Raw genomic sequence first — 14,599 nt, forward strand, 5'->3', positions numbered from 1 at the left:
AACATTTTTTGTTTAAAATTGTCAAAGTTTATCTGATAATTTTCTTGATGTAGTTCAGACTACAGTTTATGTTTTGTTCAACTTCTACTTAAGTTAATCTGTTTTTGAGAATCCTTTTGTATACTTCGTACTCAGTTCAAGAACATAGACATTTTCTTTTTAACTTAAGAAAAAGCAGTCATATGAATGGTACAATGTTGTTGTCACCAACAGCAGTGGCTGTACAATTACTTGAATATAAGTGTATTGATCTTTATATGACCATGAGTTTCCATGCAACTGAAGGAAGGTGTGATTAGTTAAGTGAATAGTTAAGGAATAAGGGTTCTAAAAGAGGCTAAAAATAACATTATTCTGTTTCCTTTTTCAAGTCATCCATCATGGAAAAAAGTAAAATTTTCAAAATTGCAAACTCGAATGCTCAGGAAGGACCTATATAAAACATGCCAAAATATCCTTTCACTGGAATATTTCAATTTACAGTATCATCTATGGCAAGCCAAAGTGGACAAAAATGAGTGTTTTCTAATATTAAAAAAATGATTTTTTAACATTACAAATTTGATTTCCAATATTACAAAATCCCTTCATAATGTTAAAAAAAATCATTTTTTTTAATGTTTAAAGTTCAATTGATTTTCTAATATTAAAGGAGACGTGACACAAAAAATTATTTTTTCAATTTTTTGTTACTTGATTTATTACACCTAATATATATATAATCAAAATGCCCCTTATAATCACTTATGTCGTTTAATTGAAGATAACTTGATTCAAAGCCGGTGATGACCCAAGCCATACAAATTTTGATTAGCCGTGTGGTCATATGATCGTGTTACATCATTGGTTCTCAATTTGTAGATCGAAATGCATTGGCTTCTGCATTTTTTCACATGATTTCTACAACAGAGAGTGAAAATATTGAAAGTTTTGGTTTGCCAGCGAATATATACTTACAGTTGTATCAGTTTAAACCACTTCAAGAAGAAAATGATTGATTAACAATGTCAGAAATATTAAACTATTACATATATGAAGACTAGACTATCCACATAGTGAGAAGATTACATAGAAATATTTCATAATGTTTTGTAATGTAAGATTGAACTTTTTACATGAAGTAAATTAAATTCATATTCTAAGATTTAAAATGTTCAGGTCTCAATCTTCATTGAAAATATTGATTTCACCAATTGTACCAGTAACATGGAGTGTAATATAAAGTAAATGCAAGTACGGAGAATAATACGAACATGTTAATTTTTTATTGGTTTTTGATAATTTTATTTGATAACCCGTAACGGTTTAGTGCTGAAGCCTCCTCATGTTCTAATCCTTTTTGCTAAAATTAAATATTTTAGCTGACCTATTAAAATTTTGTCTGCAGAAGAAAAGCTCCCTTAAACCCACTTAGGGTCACCTATTATATACTGTATATTGTGTCAAATTCTCCATGTAAATTGTTTTATTTCAAAATCCACAGGACAAGAGAAATTCAATTAAATTTTAGTTATTATCAAAGTCATACACCTGCATCGACACCTTTCATGGGTTGCCGAACCATGTGAAGATAAAGGAAGCCACCTACGCTATCTCTTGGTCATAATCCAGTCTACTGGGCTTGTTTATTACCATAACCCAGCGGCAAAGAAAGAACAATACACAGAGTGTCACTATTTTAGTTGTACCTTCCAGTTCAAGTCCTAAGTAGTGTTCAGAGTAGTTGTATATTCACCAAGCGGGGATGTATGCCTAACGAAAATGTAAACCTGACAGAAAATGAGAAGAACTTATGTCTTCTTATCTTCTAAACACGATTATTGCACCTATACACAGGTCAGTGGAGCACTCTGCATCATACTGGGAGATATATACAAGCTATTTTCAAAGATTTTAAAAATTTTTTGGGCATGTGTATACATTTTCAATATAACCAAATAGAAATTGAGAACCAATGATATAGCACTTCCATATATCGTTGTTGGGCTTCCAAAATGTCGTACATCGCAAATTTGACAAGATTTAGTTTTACACATAGGAAGATTTGGCCAGTCTGATTACATGTTCTTCTAAAATGGCACATGTTTAAACCAATCATATTCATTATTTGAACACATATGACAAAATTTCCAACATTCTTTGGTCTCCTACTGTGATTCCAAAATATTGTATATTTTTTTTCAACAAGTTTGTTCATCATGCATGGCAATTTGAAAGATTCAAGTGATGGCTGCACATATAAAAAAAGAAATGTAACCTTATCAAATACACTTCTTCACAAAGCCTTTGCTAAAAGGATAACAATCATTCATAAATTCTTGGAAAAACGGACACACACAGATGGAGTTCGATAGCATACACAGTACAATTGAACAAAAACAAGCCAATTGTTCACATGTATGTAGATCTTATTAAAGACGCAAGACAAAACCAGCCATACAACGTTTTATATTTGTCGTATGAATTCTTCGGAAATTATAGTAGTTTAAAGTATTATTCTTCCATCCGACCAAGAAGTAGAGTAGGAGACCCTGTTGTTACAGACATATGAGTACTGAAATACACTGAAGACGGTTCAATTCAGTATTAATTGAACTTTTCAGACCAATACCAGGACCTTCCGAGAAGATAAAAAATTGGTCATCCTAGCATGGAGGATACAATTATTGATAGACTATACAAAGCTCAAGTGCCAATTAAAAACACTAAATACCAGCACCTGCAGGAGCTTAAATCTGTAATTCCAAGGGACTACCATCCTTTTTATGACAGTTTACCGCTTAACTGATTCCAGGGGGTGGATCCAAGATTTTAGATTTGGGGGTGGGGGTGGGGGGTGCACAGTTAAAATTTTTTTAGGTTAAAATTTTGAAATATTCTTCCAGAATGGGTGCAATGTAGATATTTTTTGTGATAAAATCAGCAAGAAATTAAAGTTTCAACTGCAATTCGCCTACATCTACCCCTGACAACCCATGCTTTAACAAGTTTAGGGGGGTGCATGCCCCTGCCTGTATCGGCCCCTGGACTCCTTTGCATGACCTTTACAGAAATATATTGAAACTGTAAACTTTATGAACTTTTATTGGTTTTTTTTTTTCTTTCTTTATTTTATTTTCGTTTTCGTTTTTGTTGTTTTTTTTTTTTCCTACACAAGTGTTTGCAAAGGACTGAAAAGGCCTTGAATAAAACTTTTGAATTTCATTGATTTTAATTCTTAGTTTACCATGTCCAAGTTGCAGTTTTCACAACTGGCCTCACTGAAATTGATTGTAGTCTACATGTATTGTCTGTTGTAATTTTCATAGTCTTAAACAACTTACCAGTTGTATTGTCAAATGGTTTTGTCTTCAAATGGCAGATAAAATACAGCACAGACAGAATGATATAATGATAAATCAATGTGATAGTGCTATTACTGTCCTACTGATTTAACTTCATGCCTTTTAAATTCATTAGCTTACTCTCTCATGCATTTGGTATATGTTCACTGTCATCACTCGAAAAATGAAGTAGCGAAATCAGATAAATTACAAAGAAAAATATGCCACATGGTAACATTTTTTCTGTACTGTAATCGTGAAACTTGTTACACATATTCAGTTTATTTCATATGTTACTTAAACGGGTGCATGATTTTTCATCCTGGTTGCTATGTCTTACAAAATGTATATCATTTTAAATTTGCATGCACATGTATGCCTTGAAAACAATATCTTAATTGTTTGAGAAAGCAGTCGTAGTACAAATTTGCTTTTAAAAGACTTTGTAAAGGATTTGTTGTAACTTTTTGAAATTACAAAAAGTTGTATGAGGGCAATATGGAACCCATTAAAGATCAAAATGTCATAAGTCAACATTTTGGTTTGGTATAAAAAGAGAGGTTCTAGTAATATTACTTTGATATCTGTACCGTGCTGGTAAAATAAATTTAGACTTTCAGTGAGAAAGCATATAGAATAAAAAAGTTAAAATTATTTTTGCCCCTTCTGTAAAATTGTCTTAACATCATATATGACATATTGGAAGCCCAGCGACGATATGGTAATTGAGCGTTACTTCCGGTTTTCATTTATGCATATTAATTAGGTAGTTGTGAAAACACATAAATAAATCATTTTAACTTTATTAAGCACTAATCTAATGAGAAAATGTTTGTTACACTTGTTTCTAAACATACTACTCCTTTTATAAATATAAACGTTTATGAAATGATATTTTTTGTGTCACATCTCCTTTTAAAAACGATTTTTTAATAATATGTTTTAATAATTTTCTAATATAAGAAAATGGATTTGTTGTATTCAGTTACAACTTTTTAATGTTAGAAAATCATATTGTAATATTAAAAATTGTGACTGATTTTGCAATATTGCGAAATGATTTTTTGATATTAGAAATTAATTTTATAATATTACAAATTCAATTTGTAATATTACAAAATGTGATATGTATTACTAAATCAGGAATTTGTAATACATGTATTATAAAATGAATTTTTAGTATTAGAAAATGAATTTAAAATATTAAAAAATATTTTCTGATATTAAAAATGATTTTGTAATATTAAAAAAGAATGTTTTCTGATACTACAAAATAAATGTTTTCTAATATTAAAAAATGATTTTTTTATTATTACAAATTCATTTTCTAGTATTACAAATTTGATTTCTAATATCACAAAACCCTTTTTAAATATAAAGAAATCATATTTTATATTGACAATTCAACTGAATTTTTAGTATTAAGTAAAACAGATTTTTAATATTAGAAATTGATTTTCAAATAATGGAAAATGGATTTGTTGTATTCAGTTACAATTTTTTACTATTAGCAAATCATTTTGTAATATTAAAAAAATGTGACTGATTTTTGCAATATTGCAAAGTGATTTTTTAATATTACAATGTCAGTTTCTAATATTACAAATTTATTTTCTAATATTACAAGTTAAATTTGTAATGTTACAAAATCAGGAATTTGTAGGATTAGAAAATGAATTTTTAATATTAAAAACATAATTTTCTTAAATAACAAAATATTGTTTTTTGTCTACTTTGGTTTGCCATAATCATCATTAATGTGTAATGAGATTTCCTTTCACTTAGATCTTGTCATAGTACTGACCTACTTCACTTAATATTTAGATGTCATGTGATTGGTATAAGAATTATGAAGTTAAAAAAAAAATAATTAAATTTGTTGAAAATTAGTTTTCTTATTTCAGAGGTTCTGTACATAATGTGAAACTAATGCAGTATTTTGATCTTGTATTCAAACTGGCTAAAACCATGCTGGAGCATTACTCAGGGTGAGTTTTCAGTAAATTATTGTATAGTCTTAAGGTAGATCATACCTATTATACACAGTATTCTTTTCTGTCATCTTGCAAAATCATACTGACTTGGATGTTTTCTGAAAACTAATATTGTTTGGAATGATATAATAAATAATATAGTTAAGTTATTTCAATTGATTTTTTTACATTATAGTACAATGATAAAATTAAAAACATTATTTTTAGAAAGCTTTTTCAAGGGAAGATAATTAGCAGGAAAATTCTTTCAAAGGGGAAATAATTGACCGAGGATATTTCTGTAGTTCAGTGGTGACCAGAGATCCCCGCCTTATCACAACCTCTTTTAATACGCCAAATATAGTTCAGCCACTATGGAGCAAGTGAAAATGGAAGAAGGGAAAAGGATAAACATAACAGCATATTCACTATACAGTAATAGCAATAAAAACAAAATATGCAGATTATAAAAAAATATAGAGTTTTTATAACAGACAAACAGAAGCTGTGCTTGTAACTCATCGTTAAATATATTACTGAATGATTATGATATCATTGGTTGGCTGATTTCAGAAGACTAGCCTGTTAAATGCAGCTCCAAAGTTGGATTTTAATTGATTTTTAAAACATTCTGTTATATTCATTTTTCCACTTTTCTCAACTTTCTTAATTGACTATAAAAATATGCAAGTAGATGTTACATTCAGTTACGAATGGTCCTGTTGGAAAATACATAGATATATCATTGAGATACCCATGGTCTTCTATAGGAACATACCTATAGATAAAACATTGGGTTACATATTGTCTCCTATAGGAACATACATGTATATATAAAAGATCTGGTTGCCCATGGTTCCTTATCGGAACATACTTTTAGATTTGGTTACCCATGGTCCACTATAGAAACATACATATGGATATAACATTGGGTTACCCATGATCCCCTATAGGTACATACATATAAATATAACATTGGGTTGCTCATGGTCCACTATAGAAACAAACATTTATATGTAAATAACATGGGGTTACCCATGGTCCTCTATAGGAACAAACATAAAGATATAACATTGGATTTCACATGGTCCTCTATAGGAACATACATATCGATATAACATTTGGTTACCCATGGTCTACAATTGGAACAAGCCTATAAATATAACATTGGGTTATCCATTGTCCCCTATAGGAATAAACATATATATAAAACATTGGGTTGCCTATGGTTCCCTATTGGAACAAACTTATAGATATAACATTTGTTTACCCATGGTCCACTATACATGCTATAGGAACATACATATGGATATGTAACAGTTGTTTACCCATGGTCCACTATACATGCTATAGGAACATACATATGGATATGTAACAGTTGTTTACCCATGGTCCACTATACATGCTATAGGAACATACATATGGATATAACATTGGGTTACCCTTGACCCCCTATAGGAACATACATATAGATATAAAACTGAGTTACCCATGGTCATATATAGGAACATTATATATATATGGATTGCCCATGGTTCCAAATTGGAACATACATATGGCTTTAACTTTTTGTTACCCATGGTCCACTATAGGAACATACTTATAGATAAAACATTGGGCTACCCATGATCCACTATAGAAACAAACATATAGATATAACATATATTAACTAACAAATTGTCCCCTTTGCTACAGATAGAAAACGATACATTGGTTAACCATAGTATGAGTGGCTGTTCATGTCAAAATAGCCTTATTTCCATATAGATGTTATGTACTACCTAGATACTGTAAACAAGTATCTTGATACTTCTCAAAAGTATCTAGATACTTTGCATTACCATCTAGATACTTTTAACTAGAATCTAGATACTTCTAACTAGTATCTAGATGCTTCTTACAAGTGCCTAGATACACAAAAACACCTCACGAGTATCTAGATACTTCGCAAAACCGTCTAAATGCTACTCACAACTATCTAGATACTTCCCACAACTATCTAGATGCTTCTAACAAATATCTAGATGCTTCTCGTAGGTATCTAGATACTTAGTAGCTGATGCATCTGGATGCTACTCACAAGTATCTAGATACTTTTAACTAGCATCTTGAAGCTTCTAACTAATATCTAGATGATTCTTCCAAGTATCTAGATGCACAAAAACTCCTCACAACTATCTAGATGCTTCTAACAAATATCTAGATACTTCTTACAGGTATCTAGATACTTCTTACAGGTATCTAGATACTTGACGCAAAAGTATTTATATGTTTCTCACTAGTATCTAGATACTTAGCAAAAGCATCTAGATACTTTGCAGAAGGATCTAGATGCTTCTCACAAGAATCTAGATACTTCTCACAAGAACCTAGGTTCCCCAACAAGTATCTAGATACCTCGCAAAAGCATTTATATGCTTCCATCAACAATCTAGATACTTTACAAAAGCTCTAGATGCTTTTCACAACTGTCTAGATACTTATCAAAAGTATCTAGATACTTCACAAGTATCTAGATACTTCACAAAAGCATCTAAATGCTTCTTACAACTATCTAAATATGTCTCACACATATATAGATAATCCTTCCAATTATATTGGTACATGTACTTTAAATGAATAAGTTACAACTAAATAATATCTGCAATGTATCTTTGTGACAGTATACATAATTCAATCTTATTTATACAGTTATACTACTTGTTCGTTTTTTTAGTCCCAGGTTGAATTGCCTGTCCATGAACAACAGGCTTTTCAACCGGGTCCAGTCAAAGAGACACTGCTTAACAATTTTGCGTTTATGTGAAAAAAAATCTTCTCCAGCATTAAGTCCAAGTCCTAGCCCAACCCCCACCCTCAGGATAAAAAATGGTTGGTGCCTAAGAAATCCGCTTTCAGTATGCGTAAAATATTATAGAGTATCCAACCTGGTCCCCAACTTACATGTTTGCAATTGTATTTTTTATGCCTCAGCATACATGTAGCTCTCTATTGACATTGTTTTACCACGATTCCTCTATGGTCTTCTACAGATTATGAGTTGTGAATTCAGGAGTTGGTGTTACTGGGGTATGAGTCACTCATATGTCAAGTCCGGTAGTGGCCCAAAGTGGAAAACTATGCCATAGGAAACAAATAAGTCTGTCCTCATAGCAGATATCGAACGCTATATGATCCTACATTTATCCTATAAGGACACTTTCATTTTTCAACAAGATTTTTCTAATGTTTGATTTTGCAGCAAATAAGACAATTGACCTTTTTGGACCATTTTACAGAAGTCTTGCCCCTACCAATTTCTGTCAGAACATAACTGAAATATTGCACAAAGCATTTCTAAACAGAATATAGATAACTCAGGGTACAACATTCCTACACTAATGTAAAAATCAATAGCAGATAATTTGATTATAATAAACAGAGCATTGCAATCCTCACTTCAGGTAGAAATTCAGAATGGCAAACTGACAAATCAGAATCTGAATACCCTACAAATGAGAACTGTAACTTCATACACTTAACATGAAGTCATAACGTTAATCAATAACATGATTCCAGTGATGAAAAATGTCATTGTGTGTGTAACCACACAACCTCCAGCTTTTGTACACAGCTCATTTTTAGAGTGTATGTAGTACTTCTTTAGGTGCAAGGATCCAATATTTAGCCTGTACACAGGATTTACTGTGTAAAGTTTCAAAATTACTGCCCTTTTTTGATGTTTTTTTTTTTTTTTGGTATTTTTAATTTTATTTCTTTCAAAAGTCTTCTCTGACACTACTGGAACCAAACTTGGTATGAATTTTCCTTGGGGAATCCTGCATAGAAATGGTGTAGGGATTTTTGATCGGTCGAAAAAACATGGCCGCCATTACTAAAAATAGAACAAAGGGGTCAGACAGTAGTTTTTCACATATATATCCAAAACCGTTAATCGTTAATCGTCATTCGTCTGAATATAGCTGAAATATTGCTGCTCGGATGTTAAACCCCAACAATCAATCAACCAAAACCGTTAGGTTTAGCAAAATTGTCTCTATAGCTGAAATGACCCTTATTATAAGGCCTTCAGAAGTCTTCAGGGATCATAGTTGTCAGGTGACTCCTTGTAAGAGTTATTGCCTTGAAAGATGAATTTTCACAATTTTCAGCCCATATCTTGAAAACTATAATAGATAGAAACTCTATTGTTGAAATGATCCTTATGATATTCCGACCAAAGTCTTCTTGAGTCAAAATTGTTGGACAACTCCTTGTTAAATTTATTGTCCTTGAAAGACAAACTTTAACCAGGCAAGCATTTCAGGCTTCTGGGAGCCTCTTGTTGAATTTTTTTTGCAATTTTTGTCAAGGAAGGCTATTTATAGCCTGAACTTGACTTAGAGATCGTCAGCAAGGGGATTCAACCGGAAGTGGGATATTGCAAGATGGAACTGCCTAAAGATTCTGTGGTCTGTTCTCTTTACCCTCCCCCTTTTCCACCTTGCAAAGTTTACGTAGTATATCGCTCTGCTGCCGATCATTCAATTATCGACACTCCCGTGTCAAGGTTTAATATGTGAATTTTTATTTTTCATAAGTATTATGACATTAAAGCTTTTGTAATACATGTTGAATTGCAATATTTCTATGATTATGTGCTTCTAAACTATTTGAATTTTGTCTTAGCGAGCAGGACTATTTTTTTCTAATTGACCTGATGCAGGTCAAACACGGTACCAAATGAAAACTGGGTGTATATATCTGAAAACCTCAATGAAATACGTTTTTGGTTGTATAAGTGCTTCTTACATTATTTAGATATACAATTATGAAATTTTTTTTGTAAAAAAATTGTTTTTATGTATATTTCAACACTTTCTAACTACCCAACAAGAGTCTCTAATAGTTTAGTTTAAACATATTTTATATGTCTAATTATTAAATCTCTAATAATCAATATGGCGTCGGAAGGACAAGTAACTAATTTCAAAGTACTGACGCCATAGTGATTATAACAGACTTTCGTTAGGTAACTAGAAAGTGTTGGAATACTAATAAAAAAACTTATTTGCAAGTGTGTTTAAATAAAACATTGAGTAATTATACCTCCCAAAAACATGTTTTATTGAGGTTTCCAGATTTATTCTGGTTTTCGGTTAACACCGAGGTTTTTGGTTATTCGAGCATTCCGGTCAAACATTCACAAGAAGATGTCGGAAGATTTTAATGACAGATTTTTAGACCAGCAATGTACACTCTTTGAGTTGTTAGTATATTGTGAATGTCTATGATTACAAGATGGGTCCTGTAGGTTTGAAAGTGTTGATTTTTTATTAATCTTACAAAGGTGTTAAATATAGACTAATATCATGACTAAAAAAATCCTTGATCTTACTCTGTTATTGAGAATGTCGGGAGCTTCTAATAACATGAATAACGGATTTTCAGAGCTGCAATGTACGCTTTTTGTGATGTACAAAAAATGTAATTATAGTATTAATGTTTATGATCACAGAGAGTGCAAGGGGTTGGCATCCCTCCTTATTATGAGAAAATTTGTAATTTTCATGTGTAAAATTGACAAAAATGGCTAATAATGACCTAGCACCCCCTTTTTCTGAGGAACCCAAGCTGCCAACCCTCATTTTCAAAGTGTGTGGATCCGCCTTTGCCAGATGGATCCTGAAGGTTGGAGAAAGTGTTCTAGTGTTTGTTAATTACAGGTATTTTTGTGAACAATTTTGATAAAAAAAAATATTTTTACACATGCTAAGAGTTTTCAAGTTGTTTATATTTTATACACATTGTACTTTTAAATACATGTATATCCCATATATATCATGCGTGTTTGATTTAATCCCAGGAATTTAAAATGCAAGCAATGTGTATATGTACATGAATAAACATACACTATGAAGTATTTAAACTAGAAAATAAACATTCAAATCATGGAATTGTTAAATTAGTATGATTTCAAAACAGAGACATAAACAATGTCTGTTTTAAAGGTAAGAATGAAAGGCAATATAATTAAAATTAGATCTTATTTGCTCCCCCTTTTTCTATGTCACATGAAGTCATGTGACAAAGAAAAAAGGGGGAGCAATTAAAATCTAATCTGAATTAGATTGGGATGAAATGAGGCCATGTGGCATATTTATCACATTCAACAGTTGGATCTTGATCTATCAAAAAGGGGAATATCTAGTGAAAATTAAGTATTTATATGTAGCCAAACAAACTTTTAGAGCATAAAGAGTCCCCACTTCTGACATTCCTGCTGGAAATTTTCCTAAATATGTTAAAAATGATTTGATTACATTTTAATTGTATAAGAAATTGCCCCATTCTTAAATTTTCAATCATTATCATTGTGGCCGACCTGTGATTTGAATACCCTATATCACACCCCTAGACCTATATCACATATCCTATATCACACCCCTAGACTTAAAGTGCAATTACCCTATTTCACAAGCTTAAACCTATTTCTCATACCCCTAGACCTACATGTATATTGCATACTGTACAAATGTACATGTATATCACACCCCTAGACCTATATTGCATACCTTATATCACACCATACACAGTACACACTTGAAGTATAATTAAAATATATGATTTAATGAACATGACATGCCAAAATCTGTATCTGATGCAGTATCAATCCTCGATACTCAAGCCCTCAGTAGGTTGACATAGGAGTCTTGTGTTGATACCACATGTGATACAGATCTTGGCATGTAATATTCAGCATGGAATATAAATGTGTATTATACATGTATCCATATACATGTAAGTCATAACTAATTATCAATATGGTTCTTTTTTTTAGTGCATTGTCAAGGTATACCAGATACATTTATATAGAATGCAGATCATAAAGTTAGATACAGGATTTTCATGACACATGAAAGACACAGTCAATTAGGTTAGAAATTCTATGTCCATGAAAGTAGATTGAAAATGTGATGGATATCAAGGCACCCAAAAGTAGACCTTCCCTAAGAGCTGATTTTCAGGGACATTCATGCATGTACAATGGATTAGGTAAGCGAAGGTATACATAAGTTCATATACTTCCAATGTACACAATAATTTAAAATGTTCAGAACTGGTGATAGGTCTACTGTAAGCATTGCTAGTGTAGAACAGTTGTCATATTTCTTAGCAAAATTTACAGTTTACATTTGTATATCTTTGAATAGGAAATTTATACTGAAAACTACAAAATACGTATGCATGTACTCTAACTATGGTTACTGGCATATGCAGTACAGTATTAATTAAATATTTTATACATGAAATTATGTTATTTGTAATATGATAATACATGTATCTAATTTGTTATATACTTTACAGTGTGATATTAATTGCTCATAAATAAATCAACATACAGGGATGGTTCCAGATATTTTGAAATGGGGGGTCCAGACATCTTTATAAATCATCAGGTAACTAGAAACCATACACGGGAGAAGCCCTAAAGCAATATCATTGGTATACTTTCCATTTTCTGTATTTAGAAGATTTTTGTCTAGTACATGAAATGACATTAATTTATTGTTTTAAACTCACTACTTCAAACCACTTAAATGATCTTCCTGGTTATGAGGGGATGTTGTGTTTGACAATGACCACCGGTCAGCCAGGTGAAAAGTACCCTGTGTACTCTTACTTATGTTACCTGTTATTTACAGTTATTGAAAGAAAGATGTGCTCATGAAGTACACTGTACTACATTTTTGTAAAGTTTGTTACATTTTATTTAAGATAAATTTGAATTATTTTAGAGACAGGAGTGTTTATTTTTTCTTAATACAGTGATAGAGATATTTAAAGGATATCTCTATATTTCAGAACACTAAAATATAGTATATATTTATTGTATTAACATTTTATAATGACAGAAATTATAATGTTACAGAAATACTGTTTGCAAAATTTCAATCAACCAGTATTGACCGGGTGACTTAGAACCAGTAACAACTTGGGACAATGATAACTGCCCAACCTATATTTTTGCCTGATTTTTCACACAATTATATGTACATGTAAGAATATTTCTCATCAAGAGGAGGTTTCTGTACTTCCATATCATATGGTTAAAACACATGTATATTTTCATCCATTTACATTGTAACATATTGCTTTTATCAAAGACACTGTTATTATTTTTTCCTTGATTTCTTTTCAGTGGTTATCCCTTTTAAAATTTCACTAGATTTAGCAAGAGGAAAGCAGAAGCAAAAATGGACTATTCTTTTGCTGGGACACTATTTAAGCATGAAACAAAGTTCATGATTCTCAAGTGCTGGTACATGTCAACATCTCTTAATAAAAACTACAAATATGAAGTCTCATATGATTGATTTCTTAGCACTTATTTGTTTGCAAAACATAAGAGTTACTTATTGTAATCTGATACATAATTGTGAAAGAATCATGCAGAAAAAAATGAAAGAAATGCACATACATTTTTGAAGGCAGACAGGTATAAAACACTCTTGGCCCATGAGTCATGGGGTATGGGTTCACTAGTAACCTTTTTGTTTTGGAGAGTAGAAAAGATGGATTTATATTCAAAGTGCCTTTGTTATAAAGAAAGGCATATTTCCTGTATTCACTACATCTCTTTGTCCTTGACTTTCCAACTTGATTGGAATCTTAAATTGCAAAAATATATGACAGGTACAAGGTTTTTTTTTAGTTTGAAGATACTTAAACTGCATAGTAGTTTTGATAACAAGAATTTGTATCCTTGTTTGAATTGAAAAATTCCTAGAGAAAGGTAATCATTTATCGTAAAAAAAAGTGTATAGTTCAGACATTTTCAACTCAGGGCCTACTCTAGACAACTATTACAAGGACAAGTTTTAGTAAATTATGTTTGAAAACTAGCAATATTGACACATTTGTTCATTTAATGTATTACAAATCACTGTCAAAGTAAACACAAACAAGGAGAAGTTTTTTGCTCATTTCTCCCTTTAGATTAGGTCCTTGGTCAACCCTCCCTAGTCCACATGATTCATTCCTACTAAAGCATCTCCAACCCGAAATTTCAATGTGTAGATTCATTCTTACTTGGAAAAATTCATCTAATATTGATAGTCAGTGATACCCAGTGGAGATAATATTTTTTAAGAAATGCTGGTTTAGGTGTAAAGTGTCAAGAGGACATACACGTTCACAGCCAGAAATACCAAAAGCAATAACAGAAAAGAAGATCCATAAATACATTAATAAACTGGCAGTATGGATATGCATTTCATTAAAACAGGTTGTTACTCATTAAAATGATTAAGTTTTTGATCG

The 14,599-nt window shown here is 31.3% G+C and overlaps 1 protein-coding gene across 2 annotated transcripts in view; it reads left to right on the forward strand.

The window, feature by feature from the left end:
• Positions 1–14,599, forward strand: part of LOC148626296 (tetratricopeptide repeat protein 13-like) — a 98,770-nt gene that overhangs the window by 64,109 nt on the left and 20,062 nt on the right. For both annotated transcript variants that reach the window (XM_088570181.1, XM_088570182.1), the window contains one exon: positions 5,228–5,311. In XM_088570181.1, the coding sequence (XP_088426307.1) occupies positions 5,228–5,311 (84 nt within the window). The remainder of the gene's footprint in view (positions 1–5,227; positions 5,312–14,599) is intronic.

Source organism: Perna viridis, chromosome 2 (assembly GCF_037379345.1).
Source record: "Perna viridis isolate PV_CMFRI_1.1 ecotype Kerala chromosome 2, ASM3737934v1, whole genome shotgun sequence".
In the NCBI taxonomy this organism is placed as follows: domain Eukaryota; kingdom Metazoa; phylum Mollusca; class Bivalvia; order Mytilida; family Mytilidae; genus Perna; species Perna viridis.